This window comes from Onychomys torridus, chromosome 22, assembly GCF_903995425.1.
Source record: "Onychomys torridus chromosome 22, mOncTor1.1, whole genome shotgun sequence".
Lineage (NCBI taxonomy): Eukaryota > Metazoa > Chordata > Mammalia > Rodentia > Cricetidae > Onychomys > Onychomys torridus.
Genome location: NC_050464.1, coordinates 7,302,873 through 7,328,146, shown reverse-complemented (window position 1 = coordinate 7,328,146; position 25,274 = coordinate 7,302,873). Strand labels below are relative to the sequence as shown.

Sequence of the window (25,274 nt, the reverse complement as noted above, 5' to 3'; positions counted from 1 at the left end):
ATGTCTCCCATTACTATTTGTCGCTTTTTCTTGTAGTAGGTGGGTCGCTAAGGGAATGGGACAGAAAAGGAAAGTGAAAAGAATGCAAGAGTTTTGTTCTCGAATCTGTTCCCCATCTCTATTCTGGTGCTCTAAGGGATGGCACTTGATAATTATCTAAAGTAAGGGATGGCCTCTGTAGCTCTGTTAAGTTCACCTGGGCCCCTGAAGGACACCCAGCTTACATGGATGAGAATAGGAGGGGTCAAGATAGCACGTGCCCATCCAACTCATTGAAGATTCCCAAAGCTTGGTAGTCTCAGTTGAAACAGTCTCAGATGGCTTTGTTTTGTGGTGCTGGAATGGAGCCCAAGCTCTGCCACATGCTAGGCTAGTGCAGCACCACTGACTCCAGCCCTCTTTCTACTGTATTGCATTTATTTATTTTGAGACATATTCTTACTAAGTTGGCCAGGCTGGCCTTGAACTTTCTATTTTGCCTATATCTCCTGAGTAATTGGAATTACAAGGCATGTGCTGCCTGCCACACCCAGCTCCTGGCATGGTTTCTTTTTAAAGCAGAGTACTTTCATTATTTGTAACTATGTATATATGTGTATGTGGGTATGTGCACAAGCACATATGAAGAGCCAGCTATTAATGCTGTGGGGGCTGAGAACTGAACTCAGGTTCTCTGCAAGAGCAACAAATGCTCTATATTGAACCCTCTCCCCAGCCACTTAAATAACTGAATTTTTAAACTCTTTATTTCAGTAGAAATCACATTGCAGTTAGAAGTGCAATTAGAAAATTTCAGAATAAAATTAACTTTGACCCAGTTTGCAAAGAGATTTGTGACAGTAAATGGTGATTTTTTTTTTTTTTTGAAAGAATTGTTTAATCTCTTAACAATTCTTGGTCTTTTCAGTCCTTGAAACTTTTACGCCTGAGCAGATATTTCCAGGTTAAGTTCTGTGGGCATTTTAGAATTTTTTTTTTTTTTTAACTTTAAGCAAGCTGTTAGTTTAAAAATATTACATAAAATATTTATTGCTTACTTTAAAATCTTATTCTCATTCCAGATGTTGTGGTACATGCCTGCTGTCCTAGCACTTGGGGAGAAGGAGCAGGAGGGTCAGGAGCTGCAGGCTAGCCCAGGATATGGGAGACTAGACTGAAAAACAAGGCGCAACAAGAAAGAAAACATCTTATTTTTTTCTGCTATTTGGAGTTAGTGAGCATAATTACTTGTGCTTTTTACTGGAAGTAAATATGAATTGGATAAAACTATGGCCAGGTGTTCCAGATGAGTGTGTACACACTCCTTGTTTCAGCATTCACATCCTGCTTTTCTTATGCGATTTTTTTTGATTGCAGGAATTTGAAGATAATTTTGATGATGAGATAGATTTCACACCACCAGCAGAAGACACCCCCTCCGTCCAATCCCCAGCAGAGGTCTTCACACTCTCAGTGCCAAATATTTCCCTTCCAGCACCGTCCCAGTTCCAGTCTTCTGTGGGTAAGAGCTTCTGTCCTCCTGTCAGTCGTCCATGACCTCTCTCCAGACGTAGAGTATGTAGACACCGTGCTACAGCCACAGCCGCCGTCTCTCCCTCTGCCTGTCACACTGCATTGTGATAGTCAGACTCATCCTGCAAAAGCTGTCTGTCCCTTCCTGAGTTCTTCCTGAAACACTGAAATGGAGGCTGGGGTGTAGCTCAGTGTTAGAGTTCTTGCTTAGCATGCACAAAGCCCTGGGTTCGATACCCAGCATTGCATAAACAGGGTGCATAGCAAGTGCCTATAATTGTGGCACTTGGGAGGTGGAGGCAGGAAGATCAGGAGTTCAGGGTCATCCTGGGTTACACAAAATCCTTTCTTTAAAAAATGTAAAAAGCAAAAAGGTTCCAGTGCTGTCTCTGGTAGGCTGGTTTCTCTAGCCCACAGCACTGCTTACCTTGATGTGTGCTGCCTGACCGAGGAGGACCATAGTGAGATATATTAATTGGCTTGGCTTTTCATAAAGTTTTTTAGATTTATTTTATTTTATTATTATTATTGTATTTGTGTTTTAATTTTACACATCAGCCATGGGTTCCCCCGTCCTCCCCCCTCCCGCCTTTTTTTTTTTTTTAAGCTGAGGATCAAACCCAGGGCTTTGTACTTGCTAGGCAAGCACTACCACTGAGCTAAATCCCCAGCCCAGGTTTTTTAGATTTTATTTCCTGTTATAATGTAACTGTGGTTCAAGAAGTAGTGTTTTCAAGACTGTAAAAAAAGGAAGGCTGTTTAAGTCTTGGCAGGTACTAACCCTGCCTTTTGTGGTAGCCATTGCACTGTGGGGTATGTTTAGGGCAGTATACACCCAGCTTTATCCTCCTTCAGGCACTTGTCTTAGTTACTGTTCTGTTGCCATGAAGAGACACCATGACCAAGGCAATTTATAGAAGAAAGCATTTAATTTGGGGCTTGCTTGCAGTTTCAGAGGGTGAGTCCATGATCATCATGGCAGGGAGCACGGCAACAGACAAGAGGCAGAGAGATGAGAGAGACTAGGCCTGACATGGACTTTTGAACCCTCAAAGCCCACCTCCAATGACACCTCCTTCAACAAGGCCACATTTTTAATTTTTCCCAAAATAGTTCCACCAACTGGGGATCAAGCATGCAAACATATGAGCCTATTGGGGGCGGGCATTCTCATGCAAACCACCACAGCATGTGATGACTAAAAGAAAAAGCAAGCTAGACAGAGCTGGTGACACATACCTTTAATACCAGCCCTCTGTCTTGGTCTACATAGTCAGTTCCAGGACGCCAGAAGGAAAAAAGGAAGGGAGGGAAGAAGAAAAGAAGAAAGAAAGTAAGCCAAAACATGGTAATCAGAGGAGGCTCAGAGAGTAAAGTGCTTACCATGCAAAAATGAAGACCTGAGAGCAGATCCCCAGCACCACATAAAAGCCAGACATGGCAGTTTACATGTTAACCCTGGGGTTAGGGTTGGGCAAGTGGATCCTTGGAGTTTGCTGGCTGTCCAGTCTAGACAAATCAGTGAGCTTCAGGTTCAGAGATAGAGCCTGTCTCAAAAAATAAAAGTGGAGAGTTGCAGAGGACCCACTGGCCTCTTCGAACATCCGGAGGTACCAGACATCCTTGTGGTACACACACATGCATGCAGTCAAAACACTCCGACACATAAAATAAAATAGATAATTCAAAACAACTTTTAAATGACATGTAATATATTAGCTTTAATTTCTCTAAATCATATTATTCAAGGGTTGGCTTTAATCAAAATGGTATTTAAAAGGAGTCCAATGAATCTTTGGGATAGCTTAAGCTAAAATGGAAATGCTTCAGCTTGTTTAAGTCATTCTTTACTTCCTTCTACTTAAGGAAAGCCCTGAGCTGCTCGGTCCATCTTATCCGCAGGCAGTAGAATCCTAACTCAGATGAGTACTGGTGGAAGACAGACCAGATTGTGGAAAGAAAAAAGATGGAGATGGCCTTGGAAATAGCTTGATCCAGGGCCTTCGGATTCAGTCAGCTTTTTTTTATAGTCTTTGCCTGTCAGCTTCATCTCTCAGGCATTTCTCCTTGGAAGAAAGAGTGACTGCTCAGAATTCCAGATCCCTATCTTTGTAGCTTCACTCCTCAGGGACTAGGAAGAATCACCTTGGAGAGGCATTCTGGGTGTGTTTACTTCAACCATATGCAGAAGCATCACTTAGGAAAGTGCAGATAAGAGACCAAGAGCTTCCCTTCAAAGTCTGTTGGGATGGTTAGGATCACAAAGAGACAAGAGCATGAAAGAAATTACCAGTGAGCCAGGCAGCCATGCCTTTCTGTTTTGAAGCCTCCTTGAAGTTCTTGGAGCTGGGGAGATGGCCCGGTAGGAAGATGGCTCACTGCTGTATGGGACCTGAGGTTGGATCTCCCATTCCCATGGAAAAGGCTGGGCAGGATGACAACACTGTTAGCCCTGGGTTCACTGAGAGATTCTGTCTCACAAAATGAGGTGGGGAACAACAGAGGAAAACACCTGGCATTGGCCTTTGATCTACACACATGCACACACAAATGTAGGTGTGCACTACACACAGCTCTCCCTCAAATGTATCAATAAATAAAATTTTTCTCAATAGGAAGAAACCATTTTGCGTTTCTTAGAATACTCTCAAGTATTTTTATCATCCTAGGATATAAAAGAACTTGTCATGCTCAGCACTAAATCTAGATGCCATGAATGAAAACATTGCCAAATTTGATTCATAAAATAAAATATTCTGTATTAGAAAAAATACGCTATACATCAGTTTGACATGGTAGCAAAAAAAACTGTAAAGTACATTAAAGAGTTCACACAAATGTTTTAAGAAATTAAAGAGAAGCACTCGGTATGGTGATATTTTATTTGTACTGAACTTTAAAAATGACTGTTACATCTACAACTCAGAAGTGGGGTGGTGGTGGTGGTGGTGGTGACGGCGGTGGTGGTGCACACCTTTAATCCCAGCACTTGTGAGGCAGAGGCAGGCAAGTCTCTTGAGTTCAAGGCCAGTCTGGTCTGCAGAGTGGGTTCCAGGACAGACAGGGCCACACAGAGAAACCCTGTCTCAGAAAAACAAAGAAAGAAAGAAAGCAGTGAAAGAGTAACATGGGGTGGGGGAGATGACTCAGTTGGCAAAGTGTTAGAGGACTTGAGTTTGAACCCTAGAACTCAAGTAAAAAGCTGGGTGTGGAGGTATACACTTGTAACCCCAGCACTGGGGAGGCTCAAACAGGCAGGTCCCTGGGGCTCACTGGCCAGCCAGCCTGGCTATTTGGCAAGCTTCAGGTTAGTGAGACTCTTAAAGTACAAGACACCTAAAGAATGATACCAAAGGTGGTTCTTTGGCTTCCACTTTCACACTTACGTGCTCACCCAAACGTGCACACAAACTAAACATAAAGAAATACTGTGTCACTAGAACAAGTAAGCTAGGATGTGGAAGGAGATAGTGATGGCATGAAATTGAAAGTGTCTGTATGTGCACACAGGAATAACATCATTAATTGATGAAATACCGACATTTGGAAAGATGATAACATCAGGAGGAGGAAGGGGATGTCCTGGGTAGTTTGGGGAGTGGGAAAGGACCTGAGCCTTCTCAGCCTCTCACTGTCAGTACAGCCAGAGAGGGGAGCTTCCTGATTGTGCCTCTGAGTGTGGATGTTCTTTATCTTTATCCAGCAGGTCCACTTGGTAGCTTATCTTTAAGAACCGATTGGGTTCATGCAAGATGTGCAAAGTAGCAGATTGCAGCACTGTTGGGCAAGGCAGATGGAGTATCAATTGGTAGCTTGCTAAGTTACAGGAAATTCTGACAGTCGTCTGTTATAGGTGAGCAGTGTCTGATTGTTAGAGATAACTTGTGAAATGTGAGGTGTGTTACCTGTTCACAAGCAAGTTTAGAAGCTCTACCTATTTTTTTCTCTGTAGTGTGGCCTGCCTTCCTTCCTTCCTTCCTTCCTTCCTTCCTTCCTTCCTTCCTTCCTTCCTTCCTTCCTTCCTTCCTTTTTCTGTTGGGGGTGGGGGTCTACTGGTTTAGCTCTGACTGGTCTGGAAGTTTCTATATAGGCCAGGCTGGTGTCCAGCTTGAAGAGATGAGCCTGTCTCTACCTTCTGGATGCTAGAATTACAGGTGTGCACCACCACTCCTGGTCACAAAATATATTCTCTTGGTCCTGAAACTGAAGCATAGAAAAGTATCTATAATAAAATGTTCTTCTTTGTTTCTTATATATCTTTCCAGAAGATGTTTTTTGGGATAGGGTGGGGTGGAGGGGTGGAGTGAGGGGTGCAGGGGTGATGACAACAAGATCTCTTTTCATAGCTCAGGTTGGTCCCCTGCTTTAGCCTCCTGAGTACTGGGATTATAGGCCTGTGCCACCACGCTCAGCTTCTCTAAGATTTTTTAATGCATATACACTCTAATCTCACTTTTCAGTTTAAGTATTTTGTTTCCTTTTTAGAAGGTTTTTGTTTCCCCTTGGTTTTTTGAGACAGAGTTTCTCTGTCTAGCCCTGGCTGTCCTGTCTTGGAACTCACTCTGTAGACCAGGCTGTCCTCATACTCAGAGATCCGCCTGCCTCTGCCTCCTGAGTGCTGGGATTAAAGGTGTGCACCACCATTTTCTGGCTTGGAGGACTATTTTTATAGAGCAGTCTTAGAATGAGGAGTTGCAATGGTCTCCACGGTATAGCTCTTCTTGCTCACGTGCTTAGCCCCACCCCCTTTATGCGGTTATCACAATAAATATACTATTTGGTATTGTGCTCTGATTGTGTGTCTGTCTGTCTGTCTGTCTGTCTATGTAGTATATGTGCTGTGGGTTTAGGTGTAGTATATACTCCCATATGTGTGAAGATGTACATATCCATGCATATACAGAGGGCAGGGGAGAGTGTCAAGTGTCCTGCTGTGTCACTCTTTAACTACCCTTAAGACAGGTCTCTCGCTGAACCTGGAGCTAAGCTGACAAGCAGCAAGCACTGTTGCTCCTACTGTTTTTGTCTCTTATAGCACTGGACACCTGGGGTCATGCCTGGATTTGTGTGTGGGTCCTGGGGATTTGAATCCAAGTCCTCAAGCTTGTGCAACAAGTGTTCTTACTTCTCCAGATCCACACTGTGCTTTTTTACAGATTTGCCAATTGGGTTAGTTGTTTTTCTCATGACCATGACAAAGTGTCTGACAAAAGATGTGTGAGGAAGGAAGGGTTGATTTGGGTTCACGGTTGGAGGGTTCAGTCTATCATGGTGGGAAAGGCACATCCCAAATTAGGAAGCAGTGACAAATACTGGTTTTCCTTTGGATTCAAGGACTCTAGCCCATCTTCAGAGTTTTCTCTCTTCAATTTAACCTTTCTGGAAATGCACTTAGAGACATATCTAGACACGGATCTTCCAGGTGATTCCAAAGCCAGTCATCTTCTTGATAGTGACGATCTACCATCACACCGATAAATCCCGAAGATCTTTCCTTATCAATGAACATACCTTGTTTATTTTTGCTTACAGTTTGTAGTACTTGTATTTTTGTATACTCTTAGCATAGTTTATCTAACCGGTCTCTAGTTGGTAGATATATTTGTTGTTTTTAATCTTAAACTATTAAAAAATATAAATCTTCTGGGTGGCCAGAAAGATATAACTCAGTGGTTAAGAGGACCTGAATTTAGTTCCTAGCACCTGTGTCAGGTGGCTCACTACTGCCTGCAGTTCTGGATCCAGGACACCTGATATCTCTGGATTCTGAGGGCAGCCCCCATACACGCAGGTCAGATGGCTCGTGCGTAAAGGTGCTTTCTGCAAAACTTGATGCAAACCTGAGTTCAGCCCCTGGAACCCACATGGTGGAAGGAAAAAACCAACTCCCACTCATTGTCCTCTATCTTCTACTTGCTTGCTATGTGTGTATAAACCTACTACTCACCCCCATAGCAAACAAGCCAAATAAATGAAATTTAACAATTACTTCTTTGTGGAATTCCTTCTTAGAAGTAAGTCAGCATTTCCTTTATTATTATTATTTTTATTGTTGTTATTTGTTTTTTTGAGACAGGGTTTCTCTGTGCTGTTTTGGTGCCTGTCCTAGATCTCGCTCTGTAGACGAGGCTGACCCCGAACTCAGAGATCCACCTGGCTCTGCCTCCCAGGTGCTGGTGCACCATCACCACCCGGCTACCTTATACTTTTGACGGATGTTGCCAGCTTACTCTTCTTCAGGAGTTGTATAGTTTATATTCCTGCTAGTCAGGCATGGATTTTTATGTTATTGATTATGAATAAGGTGGTGTAAATTCATATATTAGAGTGTTATAAATATAGGATGTTAACTGTAGTCTCCATGGTAGCCACTACAATAAAATCCAGTAAGGGATGTCAAAGTTTTTCACTAAAAAACCCCCCAAATACAAGAAAAAGACTTTGATGAACATGGTTCCTGGTTTTATTTTTTATTACTTTACATTTAGTTTGTTTTTTGAGAGAGAGAGAGTTAATTAATTCATGCCTGCAGGTGATGAGGCCAGAGGTTGATGTTGGGTGTCTTCCTCTATTGCTCTCCACCTTATATATTTATTTATTTAGAGATAGGGTCTTTTCCTGACACTCACTCACTCACTCCCTCCCTCCCTCCCTCCCTCCCTCCCTCCCTCCCTCCCTCCCTCCCTCCCTCCCTCCCTTCTGGCCTGGGATCACAGGCATACAGTTGCTAAACTGACTTTTGTGGATGTTGGGGATCTGAACTCAGCTCTTCATGCTTAAGCAGTAAGCACTTTAACCATCTTCCTAGATGCTATATTTAATTTTTTGAGACAAGATCTCATGTAGCTGGGCTGGTCTTGTATGTGTAGCTGAGGATGGCTTTGTACACTCTGTCCTTCTGCCTCCCAGTACCTCTCTGTCCAGCTTCCAGCTTCTTCTTCTTCTTCTTTTTTTTTTTTTTTTAAAGATTTATTTATTTATTATATATACAGAAGAGGGCGCCAGATCTCATTACAGATGGTTGTGAGCCACCATGTGGTTGCTGGGAATTGAACTCAGGACCTCTGGAAGAGCAGCCAGTGCTCTTAACTACTGAGCCATCTCTCCAGCCCTAGCTTCCAGCTTTTAATAAAAGGGTCTCTTGATTTCAATAAAGCACATTGACATTTTTTTAAAAATAAGAATTCAAGGAGTTGGGGATTTAGCTCAGGGGTAGAGCGCTTGCCTAGCAAGCACAAGGCCCTGGGTTCGGTCCTCAGCTCCACCAAAAAAAAAAAAAGTATTCAGGATTTTGGCCATGCCTTTGATCCCAGCACTCAGGAGGCAGAGGCAGGCAGATCTCTGTTCGAGGCCAGCCTGGTGTACAGAGCAAGATCCAGGATAGCCAGGACTGTCATGCAGAGAAACCCTGTCTTGGGGGAAAAAAGAATTCAGGATTTATCAGGTGTTTAGAGATTTTTGTGTCTTAAGAAATCTATCATCAAAATGGTACTTTTAAAAAATATTACTGGGCTAGAGAGGTGGTTCAGCAGTTAAGAGCTCACAACCATCTTGTAACTCCAGTTCCAGGGATCCATTTCTTCTTCTGGCCTCCGTGGGCACCATTCATGCACATGGTGTGCATATATACATGCAGGCAAAACACTCATACACAAATCTTTTAAAAATTAAAACTACTTATTATTATAAGAACTTCTTTTGTGGTGCTAAAGATTAAATCCAGAGGCTCATGCATAGTAAGCAGGCACTCTTTCTATCATTGAACTACACTCACAGCCTTACTATTTACATTTTAAGTGAAATCTGTAGCCTATCTTGAGTTGATTTCTGGGTATGGATCCAGGTCTGGTCTTAGTAGATCTCTGCATCTTTTAGCTTCACTCACTCCTTGGTCCTTCTGAGAGCTGTGCTCCCACATGTGTGAGTCTGGTCTAGGCTTTCTGTTCTCTTTTATAGCTGACGTGTCTGTTCATTGTCCCAGTGTCATGGTTAGGATCACAAAGAGACAAGGGCATGAAAGAAATTACAGTGAGCCAGGCAGCCATGCCTTTCTGTTTTGAAGCCTCCTTGAAGTTCTTGGAGCTGGGGAGATGGCCCGGTAGGATGTATGGGACCTGAGGTTGGATCTCCCATTCCCATGGAAAAGGCAGAGGACAACTTGTGGGAGTTAGTTCTCTTCATGTAAGTTCTGGACATTGAACTCTGATAGTTAGTTTTGTTAGCAGGTACCTTTCACCACTGAGTCACTATGCTGGCCTCTGTGATCTGTTCTGAGTTAATTTTTTATATAGTGTGGGGAAAGGCATTTTTTATTGTTTGTTTGTTAGCTGTTGGTGGTCTCCTGTAGCCTTTCAGCTTTTGTAGTCGAGGATGATCTTGAACTCTTGGTCCTCTTGTCTTTACATTCCCCGCAAGGTGTGCTAGGATTACAGGTGTGTGCCACCATACCTAATTTTATGGAGCCGGAACTCGGGACTTTTAGCAGGCTAAACAAGTACTCTACTTCCCAAGGCCAAGGATAGAATATTAGAGTTTAGTTTTAGAGTTTAATTAATAGCATATAGTTATCCATTGGTCCCAAGACTCTGGTTTTTCCTTCATTGAATTGTAATGGTACCTTAACTTTTTTTTGGTTTTTTGAGACAGGGTTTCTCTGTAGCTTTGGAGCCTGTCCTGGACTAGCCCTGTAGATCAGGCTAGCCTCAAACTCACAGAGGACCACCTGCCTCTGCCTCTGGAGTGCTGGGATTACAGGCGTGCGCCACCACTGCCCTATACCTTAACGTTTTTTTTAAAAAAGATTTTTATTTTTAGTTATGTGTGTGTGGATGGGTGTTTTGCCTACATTTATGTATATACATTGCATGGGTGCCTGGTGCCTATGGAATCTAGAAGAAGGGGCTGGATCTCCTGGAACTGGAGTTAAGGATTGTTGTGAACCACCATGCTGGGAGCCAAAACCTCAGTCTTCTGTAAAACCAGTGAGTGCTCTTAACTGCTGAACTATCTCACTCAGGTTTGGTCACACTAGAAGGCTCACACCTACAACTCCAATTCCAGAGGATCTGATGTTACCCACATGGTACACATACAGACAAGCAGGTGTGCACATACACACAAATAATAAGTAAATAAATATAAAGCAAATCTGAGTCCTCTGGAAGAGTAGCAAGTGCTCTTTACCGTTGAGCCATCTCTCCAGCCATATCTTGGCACCAAAATACCTTCATTTATTTGTTCATTTAGTGTATGGATGTGGGTGCAGTGCGTATGTGGATGTCTGAGGACAGCTCCTGGGAATTTGTTCATTGCTTCCACCATGTGGGTTCCAGGGATGGAACTTAGGTCATTAGGTTTGGCAAGTAGGTACCTTAGCCCAGTGAGCCATTTTGTCAACTTTGACACCTATTTTAAAGAAAATCACTTCACCATTTTTGTTTGGGTTGCTTTTTAAATCTTAACATTAATATTTTTCCTTTTGGAAAAGATTTGTCTTTATTATTTTTAATTTTAAATATATGCATATTTGCATATGGGTATGTGCATGTGAGTGCTCGTCCAGTGGAGGGCAGAGGAAATGATCCCCTAGAGCTGGAGTTACAGACGTAAGCCATTATGTGAGTGGACTAGAACCCAGATCCTCTGGAAGAGCAGCAAGTGATCTTAACCACAAGCTATCTCTTCACCTCCTCTCTGTTTTTATGTTTATTTATTTATTCTTTAAATATTAATGATTGTAATGAAGATTGCAGTTAACATCATACTTTATAACAATTGAGCTTTAATTGATGGCAATTTCACCAGTTGGACTGGAAAGGTGGCTCAGTCAATAGAGTGCTTGCCTAGCATGTGTGAGAGCCTAGGTTCAATCCCCATCACCTCATAAAACCATAAAACTGTGTGGTCATGCATGCCTATAATCTCAGGAAGAATGAAGCCAAGGATTATCCTTGGCTACAGAGTTAAAGGCCAGCCTATTGGTGAAATTATTAAGGCCACTCCTTGTAGTTAAAAGGGAGGTTTATTTTGTGGGGTAACTTACAAATGAAGGGGTAGGTTGTAGGGTCTAACAAAGGTACGGCGCAGTCTGGCAGTGTTCTCTGGAGAACTCTGCTCAGTCTACCTCCTGTGTCCAGCAGTCCCCGAACCAAGAGAGCACGCGCCCCTCCTCTCTCTCTCTTGGGTCTTCCCCTTCCTCCTCCACCCCGCCTTGTGGGCGTGACCATTACCGAAGCCTCAGTGGGGGTTGGAACTTCCAGGCCAATGCTGGGATGGCTAGGATACATGAGACCTTGTCTTAAAAACAAGTAAAATTTATCACACATTACATCTTTATGCATTTTATATCTGTTAACATAGGTTATAACTTTTTAAAACATTTGTATTTTAAATCATGTAAGAAATAAAGAAGAGAAACTATGTCTCAGTAATACAATGATGCTGGTTTTATACTTAACTCTTCAGTTGTACTTTTGGAGACTTATATTTTCTTTATTTTCTTTCTTCCTCTCTCTCTCTCTCTCTCTCTCTCTCTCTCTCTCTCTCTCTCTCTCTCTCTCTCCTCCTTCTCCTTTTTTTTTCCCCCTTCAAGACAGGGTTTCTCTGTATAGTTTTGATGCCTGTCCTGGCTTTCGCTCTGTAGACCAGGCTTGACTCGAACTCATAGAGATCCTCCTGCCTCTGCCTCCCGAGTGCTGGGATTAAAGATGTGAGCCACCACCTTTTGCAGTTCTGAGGTTCTGTTCATTGTCCCTCGATCACATACTGAAGGTATTCCTTTGGCAGTTATTTATTGCAGAGCAGGCATATTGGTAGAAAGCTCTAGCATTGCTTATCTGAGAGGTCTTCATTTGGGGAATGTGGTTTTGCCAGATATAGCATTCTTAGTTCGAAGGTCTTTTTCTCCCAGCACTTTATCTTGGGAGCCCACTGCCTTCTGGTCTCCATTTCTGATGACTTGGCTCTTAGTTTTATTTAGGACCCTGTGTACAGAATGAGTCATTTCTGCCCTCCCAGGTTTCTCTGTCTCTACAGTTTGATTGTTAGAGTCTTGATGTAGTCTCTGAGTCCAATGTTATTGGAGTTTGCTGATAATTTTGGATATGGAGATGCATGTCCTATAGCAGTAGCAGGCCATTTTCTACCACTTTTTTTTCCTTCTGGAACTCCCCATATATATATATATATATTGGTCTACTCGATAGTGTCCCCATGACAGAGTTACTATATCAAGAAAAACAAAACAAGACAAAACCAACAGTATAAGATAGTATTAAAAGAACAAGATATCAAAAACATATTGTCAGCATTTAAACTTAAGGATCTGTGTTGTTAATTTGAAAGAGACGCTAATGTATTTGTTCTTATTAGCACAAATATTAAATTTATGCCAGTATTTTTGCTTTACAGGTTATGTATGTATTTGACATTTATTTTAAAGATTTATTTTCTCTATTTGTGTGTGTGTGTGCACACATACATCATATTCTCTGAAGATAAAATTGCAGGTAGTTGGGAGCAAGTTGGTTGATGTGAGTGCTAGGAACCAAACTTGGGTCCTCGGGAAGAGCAGTGAGCTCTCTTAACCACTGAGCCATCTCTTCAACCCTTACTTATTTTATTTTAGTTAGATATTTGTGTGTGTGTGTGTCTGTGTGTCTGTGTGTGTCTGCGTCTGCGTGTCTGCGTCTGCGTGTCTGTGTCTGTGTGTCTGTGTCTGTGCATTGTTGCTTTGAGACAAAGTTTCGTCATGTAACCCAGGCTGGCCTCACACTCATGATCCTCCAGCCTCAGTCTTCCTAAGATCTGGAGTCAGAAACTTGCACCACCATGATGACTCTTCCTGACTTCCCTAGATGCTTATATTTTTAATAATTTTTCTCTTTTTTTCCCCCAGAAGGTTTGAAGTCTCAAGTTGCCCGACACAGTCTAAACTATATACAGGAAATTGGAAGTGGCTGGTTTGGAAAGGTAAAGTGCTCCTTACTTTCTTTTACTCCTTCCTGATTATACAGTTGATGTTAAAGCTAATTAGGAATTGGGTCATGTGACATTGCATATTCTCTGTAGACACTATAGTGTTAGTAAGACTTTTTCGGCGCAGCGTTGGTGATATAGTGGTGAGCATAGCTGCCTTCCAAGTAAGACTTTTTCATCACCTTTGCAGCTGTGAGGTGGCATAACCTTCTAGGAGGTTTCATTCTGTTCTGACTGCTATGACAAAATACCATAAGCTGGATAACTTTAAGAAGCAAAAAAAGTATTTCTTGCAGCTCTGGAGATTAGTTGATTAGACATCTGATGAAGGTTTATAAATGGCACCTTCTGGCCATTTTCTCACATGACAGAATGGGCTTGGATGGACGTTCTCTGGGATTTCTTGTGGCTTTTGTTTGTTTGTTTGAGACCGGGTCTCACTGTGTATCTTTGGCTATCCTTGAACTCACAATGTAGCCCAGGCTGCCTCGAACTCACAGAGATCTGCCTGCCTGTGCCTCCTAAGGGCTGAGATTAAAGGACTTTGCCATTAAGCCTGGTGCTGGTGGTGGTGCTGGTGGTGCTGCTGCTTCTTGTTCTTGTTGTTGTTCTTCTTCTTCTTCTTCCTCCTCCTCCTCCTCCTCCTCTCTTCCTTCCTCTTCTTTTTAAATAATGATTTATTTATTTATTTATTTTATGTGTGAGTGCTGTATCTGCATGTATGACTTTATGCCAGAAGAGGGCACCAGATCTCATTACAGGTGGTTGTGAGCCACCATGTGGGTGCTGGGAATTGAACCCGGGTCCTCTGGAAGAGCAGCAGGTGCTCTTAACCACTAAGGCATCTCTCCAGCCCTGAGCCTGGTTCTTATGATTATTTTTTCTGTAGATGGTGAGGGAGGGGGGATGTGTGTGGATTAAGATTTTCATTTTATTGGACAGATTTCTCTGAACTCCTAGACTCAAGAGTTCCTCCTTCAAGTTTAATTATTTACTTTCTTCCGTCTCTCTTCCCCATATAACATCTAAACCAGTTTAGATTGTAAGCATTGACATTGAATACATCCAAACGTTTTGATTTTGGATTTTCCTGAAAGTCAAGCCACGACCTAATCAAAGGATCCGCCTAAGCAGTTACATTGCAGAGCGCCAAGATGAAAGCGGGGAAATTAGTTACAGCTGTTGCTAACGTCAGTCTATGTTCCTTGTATGTGTGTTTTCAGGGCTGACCATTGGTGTTGGATAACCCATTGGTGTGTTCCTCTTTCAGAAGACTACTTCTCCTGCTCAGCATTCCTGAGTTCCCTGTAGTTCTTTGTCTAGGGTTGAAGCATTGTGAGCTTTCCCTCTTTCATAAAATATTATTTTTAGACTGAGTCTTGCTATGTATCTGACCTTTTGATCTTTCTGCCTCAGCTTCCCAATTGCTGGCATGAGAAGGGGTGTCCCACCACACCCAGATGTGCTTTAGTTTGTAGGTTGAGAAGCAACTTAAACCTGTTTCTGTGTCAGGGTGTAGGAGAGAAGGGGACAGTTGTGAGAGCAAAGTCGTTGGTAAGCAAGAGGTCAGGGGTCAGTAGCACATTTGAAAATTAGGTCTTAGAAACAGAGGTAGTGTCTTTCTTGCATTGAGGCAGAAGCAGATTGTGTAGGTCTGGGTACAGGTGTACCCCTGGGTGTCAGAATGAGAAAGTTTACTTCTGCTGTCTTCAGGGGGGAGGCCAGTTCTCTCCTTAGGGGAACAGGGGAATGATGTGAGGAAGTTTGCATAGAAGGTGTGAGAGTCATTAGGGAGAATGGCCCAGCTTAGGATGTGGGGTGCTCAGAAACCCTGTATATTTAGAATGGCAGCAATAATCATCTATAATTTTTCCTCTCCTTTTGATTTTTTTTTTATAGTAGTTGAATTTAGCAAACACCAAGGTCTGGTTAAGCTGCTTGCATATTTTAGAGAGGGAACAAGGGATTAGTGATAGGTAGGGAGGCTAGTGGGTTTGCAGGGCAGGTTGACTCCTTGTAGGTAGAGTTAGAGTACAGAGCTAAGTAAGTTTGAGATAAAGAGACTTGTGAGGAAGTAGAGGTCAGAATTCAGGGTCTGTAATGTAAGGTATTTACTAGCAAGGTCTAGATTTGTGGGAGTAGTGGTTGGGATTATAGGAAAAATGTTTGCAAGTAAGATAAAAGGATGGAAAGGTCTGTTGGAGAAGTGCTTCAGCTGGTAAGCATGCTTGCTGCATAAGCCTGAGGACCTGAGTTCAAATCCCAGCACCCACATAACATACCAGTCGTGACCTATGCACACTTGTAACCCCAGCACCAAAGGAGAGAAGGCTGCCGTCCTATCTGAAGAATGCTAGTTGTAGGTTCAGGGGTGGATCCTGCCTTGAAGAACACCCTCCTCTGGCCTCTGCTCACCCACAGGTACATGCAACCCACATGCTCCACATATACCACTCACATTCCCAAACATACAAATTAAAAAAAAAGAAATCCAGTGGTTTGGCTCAGCAGGTAAGAATGCTTGCTATTGAGCTTGGTGGTCTATATTTAGTCCCTGGAACCTACACGGTGGGAGAGCTGCCTGCAGGTTGTTCTATCTCTCAAGTGCTGTGTTTATGTATGCCTGTGCATACATTAGATACAATTTTAAAAGTCTGGGGCAGTGTCTGGTCTCTGCAGACACTGGACACCAAGAATGCTCACAGTGATGGCAGAGAGAAACAAGCAGAGTCAGGCAGATGCAGTAGCCCACCACTGTTCCTCCACTTGGTGGAAGTTATTGTGTAGATACAGGCTGACTCATTAGAGCAAAGACTGTGATTTAGCTAATACTCAGATTTTTTTTTTTTTTTTTTTTTATAAACTGTATGGCCGTGGCAGGCTTCTTGTTATCTACTTCTTCTATCTTAAATTAACCCATTTCTATTCATCTATAACTTGCCACATGGCTTGTGGCTTACCTGTACCTTACATTTCGCTTGTCGTGGCGGAGGCTGGCAGGTCTCTCTGACTCTGCCTTCCACTTTCCAGAATTCTCTTCTCTGCTTGTCCCACCTATACTTCCTGCCTGGCTACTGGCCAATCAGTGTTTTATTTTAACCAATCAGAGCAACACATTTAACATACTTGAACATCCCACAGCACTTCCCCTTTTCTTTTTTTCAAAAAGCAAGGTTTTAACTTTTATATAGTAAAATTACAGATAACAAAACTATTATCAGGCAAGAATTACAGTTACAATATTAAAGAAGATATCCTATCTATCTTATATTTGTGAGTCTAAGGTTTTATATCTAACTTATCTTTTATCATAACTGAGGAAATTATAACCATCTAGTCTTCAACCATATAAAAAACTTCAGAAGGATATAATATTACCTGAGAACCAGGTGAAAGATGCAAGCAACTTTCAGGAGTCTTGCAGGGTAGACAGAGACAGCTGGCAGCCTGGACAGTCACCTAATGTTCCTTTGTAAAGTTGGTGCATCTGTCTGTCTTCAGCCCACAGGGCTAGAGTCTCTCGGTCACTTTTTTCAGTGTCCTGTAGAATAATACTCAGAATTTATTGTCCCGTAGACTCCTGGTAAACCCATTTAATTTTGTAGAGGTTTTTATTGTAATCTCTACATTAAAATTAATCTACCTTATACAAATATTTAAATGATCTTTCTCTGTCTATGACTCTGTCTCTCTACCCATGTATGATATATGTTTCCTGTGCATGCATGGAGGCCAGAGGTTGATGTTGATTTCTCAGTTGCTGTCCACTTTATTTTTTGAGAGAGTTTTTCACTGAACCTGGAACTCTTCAATCTGGAGCTCTTCAATTAGGCTAGATTAAGCTAGACTGGCTGCCTATAAGCTCCAGGGAGCCCCTATCTTTGCCTCCTCAGACCTATGATTGCAAGGGTTCATCCCCATACCTGGCTTCTTTATGTGGGTTTCGAGGATTGAACTCAGGTCGTCATGCTTATGGCATAAACACTTTTTACCACCTGATTTATCTCCTCAGTGTTTAAAGACTATTTCAAGGGGTTGGGGATTTAGCTCAGTGGTAGAGCGCTTGCCTAGCAAGTGCAAGGCCCTGGGTTTGGTCCTCAGCTCTGGCAAAAAAATAAAAAATAAAAAATAAATTAAAAAAATAAAATGTTTAAAAAAAAAAAAACTATTTCAAAAGGAAGTCAATTGATCTTAGCCGTGTTTGGAAATGCTTTTGTTCTGTCCTATGTTTAACCTTTTCCTTGTAGCAAGTTCTTAGGAGGTAGCTCACTTCACCTTTGAATCTCAGGGGAGTGTATTTTTCTGTGTTTTGGCTGAAGTTGGGACAAGTCCAAGGCCTGATGTCATCAGAATCCCCTGGACTTTTCATTTCCGTGTGATGATTGTTGTTGGCTGTTTGTTAGCTGACTGCCTCACATGTGTGGACCGGTAACTGTGCCTGAAGTGCTCTAGAGGAGTGCTTGAGTTGTTTGGATGGAGCTCACAAATTGCTCTACTGTTGCGTCATGGTTCACTTCCGTGAAAATGACATTTCCAAGGAAATGGAAAAGATATGTAACATGAGTGTTTAAATGCCTGGTGGCTGCTTAAGTGGCCCTTCCAGGACAGCCCTCCTCCTTCCTTTTCTTCCTTTCTTCCTCCTCTTCACTCTCTTCTGTCTCCTTCCCTTTCTTCCTTTCTCCCTATTCTGTTCTTTCAACAGGATATCTCTGCGTAGCCCAGGCTAGCCTTTTATGAACTCTCTCTTCCTATGCCCCTCCACAGTGTGGGGTTACATTTGTACTCTTTCATACCCAGATACGTGTTGGAGTTTCCTAAGCTTGAGAGTTGGTGTGCAGGGTAGCAGGCCATTTGGTTGTTACTTGTTTTCCCTCACTCTGTTTCCTACTCGTTGAGACATACTTCTTTATCATTTTGGTAGAAGTGACAAGGAAAACCATTGTTTGCTTTCAGGTCCTCCTGGGAGAGACGTACACCGGCACCAGCGTAGCAAGAGTCATAGTGAAGGAGTTGAAAGCCAGTGCAAGCCCAAAGGAACAAGATGCTTTCCTGAAAAATGGAGAGCCTTACTAGTAAGTAAGCCTTCATGTGTTCTGCAAACAGTCTGAGGTTCTGAAAATTAAATTCCTAAAACTGCTTTGAGACTTCTGCTGGAAAACCAATCTCATTAGATCCAAAGTGCCCATAAGTCAGTTGAGAACTGTTTAACCACTTAGCTTGAATAAGAAAAGGCAACAGGCCTGTGGTGGTGTGCTGCACACCTTTAATCCCAGCACTCGAGAGGCAGAGGCAGATAGGTCTCTGTCTGTTTGAGGTCTGCCTGATCTATAGAGTGAGTTCTTGGACAGTCAGGGATACACAAAGAAACCTTGTCTTGAAACACAAAAAAAGAAAGAAAGAAAGAAAGAAAGAAAGAAAGAAAGAAAGACAGAAAGAGAGAAAGAGAGAAAGAGAGAAAAAGAAAGAAAGAAAGAAGACAACAGCAGTGAGATGACAGGACTTCAAGCCAACCATCATAGAGACATTTCACTGAACAAGTGCAGCACACTTGACATGATAGGAAATACAGGGTTATGTAGACAATCCCAAGGAATCCATTACAAAAATCTAGGAAAAATAATCAAGTCCAGCAAGGTTGCAAGATACAGGATCATTGTGAAAAAGTCACTTTGGGCAAGAAGTGTATTTTAGTGATAGAGCGCTTGCTGGCCCAGAACTAGCTATGTAAACCAGGCTGGCCTTGAACGTGAGTGCTGGGATTTAAAGGCATATGTCACCATCCCCAGTTGTGATGTGACCTTTTAAGTTTGTCATGCTGTAATTGAAATCATTGTGATGTTAAAATGTGAAGCACTAGTGTATTTCTTTTATTTTTACCAGTATTCTTCAGCATCCGAATATTCTTCAGTGTGTCGGGCAGTGCGTGGAAGCAATTCCCTACCTTCTGGTGTTTGAGTTCTGCGACCTGGTAAGTTTTTAGTAGAAATTCAAGTTGAAGTGTTCGAGGGGTATTTGCAGTTTCCTTTTTTTCTTCTTCTTTCTTCAAGACAGGGTTTCTCTGTGTAGTTTTGGTACCTATCTTGTATCTCGCTCTGCGGACCAGGCTGGCCTCACAGAGATCTGCCTGTCTCTGCTTCCCAAATGCTGGGATTAAAGGCACGTGCCACCACTGCCCAGCCAATTTCTCCCCCCATACACACCCAGAAATGGTGGATGGGGCTGGCTTTAATGTCTACCCATTGAAGACCTTTGTGATATGTTAGCTGGATACCTTTGTTACCTTCCTAGTGTTCACTGTACCTGACCCCAAGCTGAGCTGTTTACTATTACTACCATGTTGAATCCTACAGACCTCTGATTTAGCTTTTAGTATCTGTCAGTATTATACATACGACTGAAAGAAGGCTCATGGAATTTAAGCATGTACTGTAGCACTATATGGGTGAGCTAGAGTGTGGATCCTCGATACCCATCCTGAGGGCCCAACGTCCTTCACACCAACCAGGCATTTTGCAATAGATTTTTCACCCATCAAGATAACTCATGAAAACTCTTACCAACAGAATGCCACTAGTCATTCAGATGATTTCTTTCTTGCTTATGCATATGTGTGTATGTGTATGCATGTTTGCATGTGTAAGGGCACATGTGTGCAGGTGCATGTGGAGGCTTTAGGGTGATGTCAGTTGCCTTCCCCAGTCACTCTCTAGAATCTTAGTCATTAAGGCAGTCTTTGGCTGAACCTGGAGCCCTCACATACAGCTAATCTAGCTGGCCATTTTGCTCCAGAGATCCACTGTCTCCACCTTCCACACACTAGAATTACTGGCAGGCTGCCACACCCACTCAGCATTTATATGGGCAGTGGGCACTCAAACTATGGTCCTTACACTTAATCCACCAAGCTGTCTCTCCAGCCCCTCTCCATTTTGAAAACGCTGACTGTATGCATTTATATTGTTAAATTAGATGATAAGTTCAAGGTCATCCTCAACTACATAGTGACTTGAGGTCAGCTGGAGCTATGTGAGACACACCAAAAAAAGGCATTTTTTTTATTTCTAGGCATGTAACATTGATGTTGATAATTAGAAAGATTGTTCTTCATGCAGGTATATGAATGCTTTGAGTAACAATTTCTGTGTGAAAATTTTGAAAAAACATCTTTTCCCCAGTGCAGAATATTTCATCTCTTAAGCCTATTCTTAGCACATAATAATTGTTATTTTCAAAAAACAGTGGTAAGAATGTAATTGAATTTGCCAGATTTTAATTGATTTCTCTGCATTGTCTCAGTTTTCAGAAACATTAAACTTCCTTGGCTATGTACAGAGAAGTGGGAGTGCCCCAAAATAAATCCCAGTTCACTCAGATAACATTCTGCTGCTATAAAAGAAAGCAGGTTATAGTGTGCAGTTAGATTTAACTCCTAAACATACTTCAGATGTTTCTATCCTTGGCAGAGGTGGCCACTTCCCAAGGAAAGTTAATCAGTAAGTTTGATATTAGCTTTAGTTGGATTTTTTCACTGTGACCCTAGATCCCTATGGTTTGGTTTATAACAGTAAAGATGTTTTTCTGGTTTATTGTTAAATCAGTGCCATAGCTGTCTTCTTTTTGTGTATGTTGGGGCAGCAGTGTTTTCCAGACAGGGTTTCTATATGTAACAGCCCTGGCTCCCCTGGAATTCTCTCCCAGGCTGGTCTCAGACTCACAGAGAGCTGCCTGCCTCTGTCTCCCAAGTTCTGGGGTTAAAGGAATTTGCCAGTACCACCCAGCCAACCAAAGCTATCTTCTAGGTTGCATTCATCTTTAGGATCAGTATTTTTGTTTTTGTTTTGTTTTGTTTTTATTTATTATATATACAGTATTCTGTTTGCATGTTTGCCTGCATGCCAGAAGGGAGCATCGGATCTCATTACAGATGGTTGTGAGCCACCATGTAGTTGCTGGGAATTGAACTCAGGTTGCCTGGAAGAGCAGTCAGTGCTCTTAACGTCTGAGCCATGTCTCCAGCCCCTTGTTTTTTGTCTCTCTATATAAATGGTAGCATGTGCATGCATGGATTCATTCATGTACACTCAAACACCAGTCAGTATTTGGACATTATTTCATGTGTGTTTTATGAGTTTTTGAGTCAGTCTATACCTTTGTTCAAATCTATATCCTCCTCAGTTTGGGGTGAGGGTTATGAAGTGTTCTATTATTACTAAAAGAGGTATATTAAAATCTACTGCCCTAGGACCTGGGGAGATAGCTTAGTGGGTAAGAACATTTTCTGTCCAAGCATGGGAACCTGACTTCAAATACCCTGGACAACTAGTCTGGTGATGCATGTCTTTACCCCCATCACTATAGGAAGACAGAGATGTAAGGATCCTGTGGCTCTATGGTCACCAGGCTAGATGAGATATGTTAAGCTCCAGGTTCATTGAGAGAGCCTGTCTCATGGGAATAATTGCATATAGCAATAGAAGAAGACCCCTGTGTCATGGAAATAGGTATATAGCAGTAGAAGAGGACTCCTGATATCCTGTTTATACCAGCTGGTACACCCTCATGCACACACATGAACATGCATGCACATACCACACACACAAAACACAAAATAATAATTAAAAGAACCTTGCATGCTGATTATGTAGTTTCTTGATTTCTTCTTATCTAGTGGTTTTCCTTTATACTTCTTGTTGCCTTGTGTGAGAGGTTACAGATGTAGACTTGGTGTGACTTACTAAAACTTTTTGTTATTGTGAAGGGTTCCCTTGAAGACTCAAAGCATTGGTAAAACACTATGATGATAACTGGTCAAAATGGCTTTCTCGATGCTAGAATTTAATTCTTTTTTGGGGGGGGGTGGTTCGAGACAGGATATCTCTGTGTAGCTTTGCACCTTTCCTGGAACTCGCTTTGTAGACCAGGCTAGCCTCGAACTCACAGAGATCCGCCTGCCTCTGCCTCCTGAGTGCTGGGGTTAAAGGCGTGCACCACCATTGCCCGGCTAGAAAGTGTAACTCATTCACTCTTCTCTGCTTTGAGTCTCTTGCAAATAGTTTATTGTTAAATGCTTGCTAACCTGCAATCCTAATCTGGAACATGTGGTCCATAATGCTTAACCTAGTTAGTGTAGTATTTGGAAATTTCTTTCTCCCGTCTTTTAGATCCCCCAGTTTTATTTTATGTGCATGGGTGTTTTTGCTTCCCTACATCTGTCCGTGCACCACATGCATGCTTGGTGCCCCAAAGGCCCTAAAGAGGGCGTTGAAGATAGTTGTGAGCTGCAGTGGTGAGGGGTAGCTCTAGTCCTGGGAGGTCAGCAAGCACTCTTCTGAGCCATGTCTTTAGCCCCCTGGATTTTGTATTAGTGTCATTTCAGTTTGAATTTAGCTTCCTTCTCCTCTGGCTATGTGTGACTGACATGACTGGTGAGTTCAGGGCCAGTAAATGAACGCCTGTGCCTGCATTCGAGGGCTCAGGCCTGCTCACCAGAAACCTACTTCTCTGGGGCTTAGTGGGTAAAGGCATTTCCTGTAAGTGCATTAAGAACTGAGTTCAGGTCCCCAGAACCAATGCAGAGCTGTACGGTAGCATGTAGTTTGTAACCCTGGTGTTCCTTCAGTGAATGGGAGGTAGAAACAGGAGAATTCCTGGAAGCTAGCCTGGCACATGCAGTGGCAAGCAAGAGCTCCTGTCTCAAACAAGCTGGAAGGCTGGAACTGATACCAAGAAAAGCTCTGTCATTGCTTGGTATGTTAGTGTGGTTAGTCTCACTAACCAGGGTTAAGGCCGTTAAGGTGAAGTGACGTTCATCCCCATGGGCCATCTTGTGCTCACCCTTTTAAGCCTAGAAAACCTCACAGATTGGTTCTTCGGCAATAAAGACTGGACCCTCACTGGGTTCTGAAGTCTGGCTACCCTAAGCTCAGTTTGTTCAGAGACTGTACTGTAGGAGTAGTTAGGTGGCCTCAGGAGCTAGGAGGCTAGAGAGAGAGCAGAAAATGGTGCCCACCTACACAGACTACAGGGTATCCCCTGGGCCCAGCAGGCCTCAAGTGTACCTGGAGCCCTGTTCCTACATGCATACTCCTGCCTTCTCAGAAACAGGCCATTCTGAATGGAGTAATGTCGTCCAAAGGCAGGAGCCACCCTCTAGTCCTAAGCCACTGCAGCCACAAAAGACTGGCTGTCCCCTCTGCTCCCTGGGTCACAAGCCTGGATGGATGCTGGCCTTTTTAGTCGTCACCAGACAGTACTCGTGCTCACCGATAATGTCTGCATGATCCAGGGAGAATAATTGCATTTAAGTGATCCATACACAGTTACCAACCTCACTTTGGAACACTTGTGAAAGCGTGTGACAGCTCTGCTGAAGGAGTTTGTGGCAGGTCTGCCATGGCCAGCTTATACTGCTTGACTTGATGGTGGCTGTGCTGGGGCACAACCTGAACTATGACTGCAGGGTTTGTACAACTTGCCATAGTGGATACATGAGGCTCTCTCCAAGCAGTGAGTGTTTCAGTTGAGGATTGCTCATCCAGCAAAAATGTACTGAATGTGTGTGGAGCTCTGGGAGCTGTGCTCCATACTCAGAGAATTCCAACATGATAAGCTTGCCCTGCCTAGTGTGCCTGCAGGTGACTCACCTGGCCTGTCAGTTTCAGGTAAACTTGCAAAATTCATTTCATCTATGAAATGGTGATGAGGGCCTAAAGGCATTGTTTTACATACAAAAGTGCCTGGCAAACAGGTGTGTGGGGTGTGTGTGTGTGTGTGTGTGTGCGTGTGTATGTGTCTGTGTGTCTGTGTGTTTGTGTGTCTCTGTCTGTCTGTCTGTCTGCCTACACGTATGTATGCATGTGGAAACCAGAGATTGACATAAGATGTATTCTTAAATCACTTCTCCCCCTTTTTTTGGACAAAGTCTCTCACCTGACCTGGCTTGCCAGTTCAGCTAAGGTGGTTGGCCAGTGAGCTCCAGTGATCTGTCTTTGAGTATGCCCTGCCCACCCGCCCTGTAGTGCTGGAATTCCAGGCCCCTGTTTTTTATGTGGATGTTTGGGATACACCTTCAGATCATCATGTTTACAAAACAGAACACTTTACCAGATGAGCTGTTTCCTCAGCCCAGTAATTATTTTCACTTTCTTAAATGAATCTAACTGCTAATTAAATAAAGATTTGTGTGGATAATGACAGTGCTGCTGCTGAGACCCCAGTTGCTCAACCTCAGGTAAACATGGTGACATGCTGGGAGAAAATTTAGAACTATTGGTTTTGTTTTATTTTTTTAAATTGTAATTTAATTTTATTAATTGTGTTTGTATATGTTGTATGTATTTGGGGGTGTGCACATGTTATGGCACACATGTAGAAGTTAGAGGGAAACTTTCAAGAATCAGTTCTATCCTTCCACTATGTAGATTCCAAGAGTCAAACTCAGATCATCAGGCTTGGTGTCAAGCACTTTTACTCAATAAACGATCTTGTCAGCCATCTTGCCAGATGCACCTTTTCCCTCTGGAATGTTTGCTGTATTAGGGATGCAACCAGGGATCTTGAACATGCTAGGTGAAAGATCTGCCACTGAACCACACCCCCAGAGAAGTACAGAAAGTCAGATTGGGATCCTAAGAGAGGCTTTGCCTGGAGGTAAAATTTACAGAGTGAGTAGGTTGACTTTCTTCAGGTGGGACTGGCCAAGCCAGGCCTGGAAGCTTGGTGACATGTTGAGTTGAAGTGGGAGAGGCAGACTGGACTTGCTGGGAAGGATAAATGGGGAGGGTGGA

The 25,274-nt window shown here is 42.8% G+C and overlaps 1 protein-coding gene across 2 annotated transcripts in view; it reads left to right on the top strand.

The window, feature by feature from the left end:
• Positions 1-25,274, top strand: part of Lmtk2 (lemur tyrosine kinase 2) — a 96,216-nt gene that overhangs the window by 30,965 nt on the left and 39,977 nt on the right. The window contains exons 3-6 of one of the 2 annotated variants that reach the window (XM_036171953.1): positions 1,357-1,501; positions 13,412-13,482; positions 18,442-18,560; positions 19,369-19,456. In XM_036171953.1, coding sequence (XP_036027846.1) covers positions 1,357-1,501; positions 13,412-13,482; positions 18,442-18,560; positions 19,369-19,456 — 423 coding nt within the window. Of the gene's footprint in view, positions 1-1,356; positions 1,502-13,408; positions 13,483-18,441; positions 18,561-19,368; positions 19,457-25,274 lie in introns of both variants that reach the window. The other variant, XM_036171952.1, reaches the window with a different exon arrangement.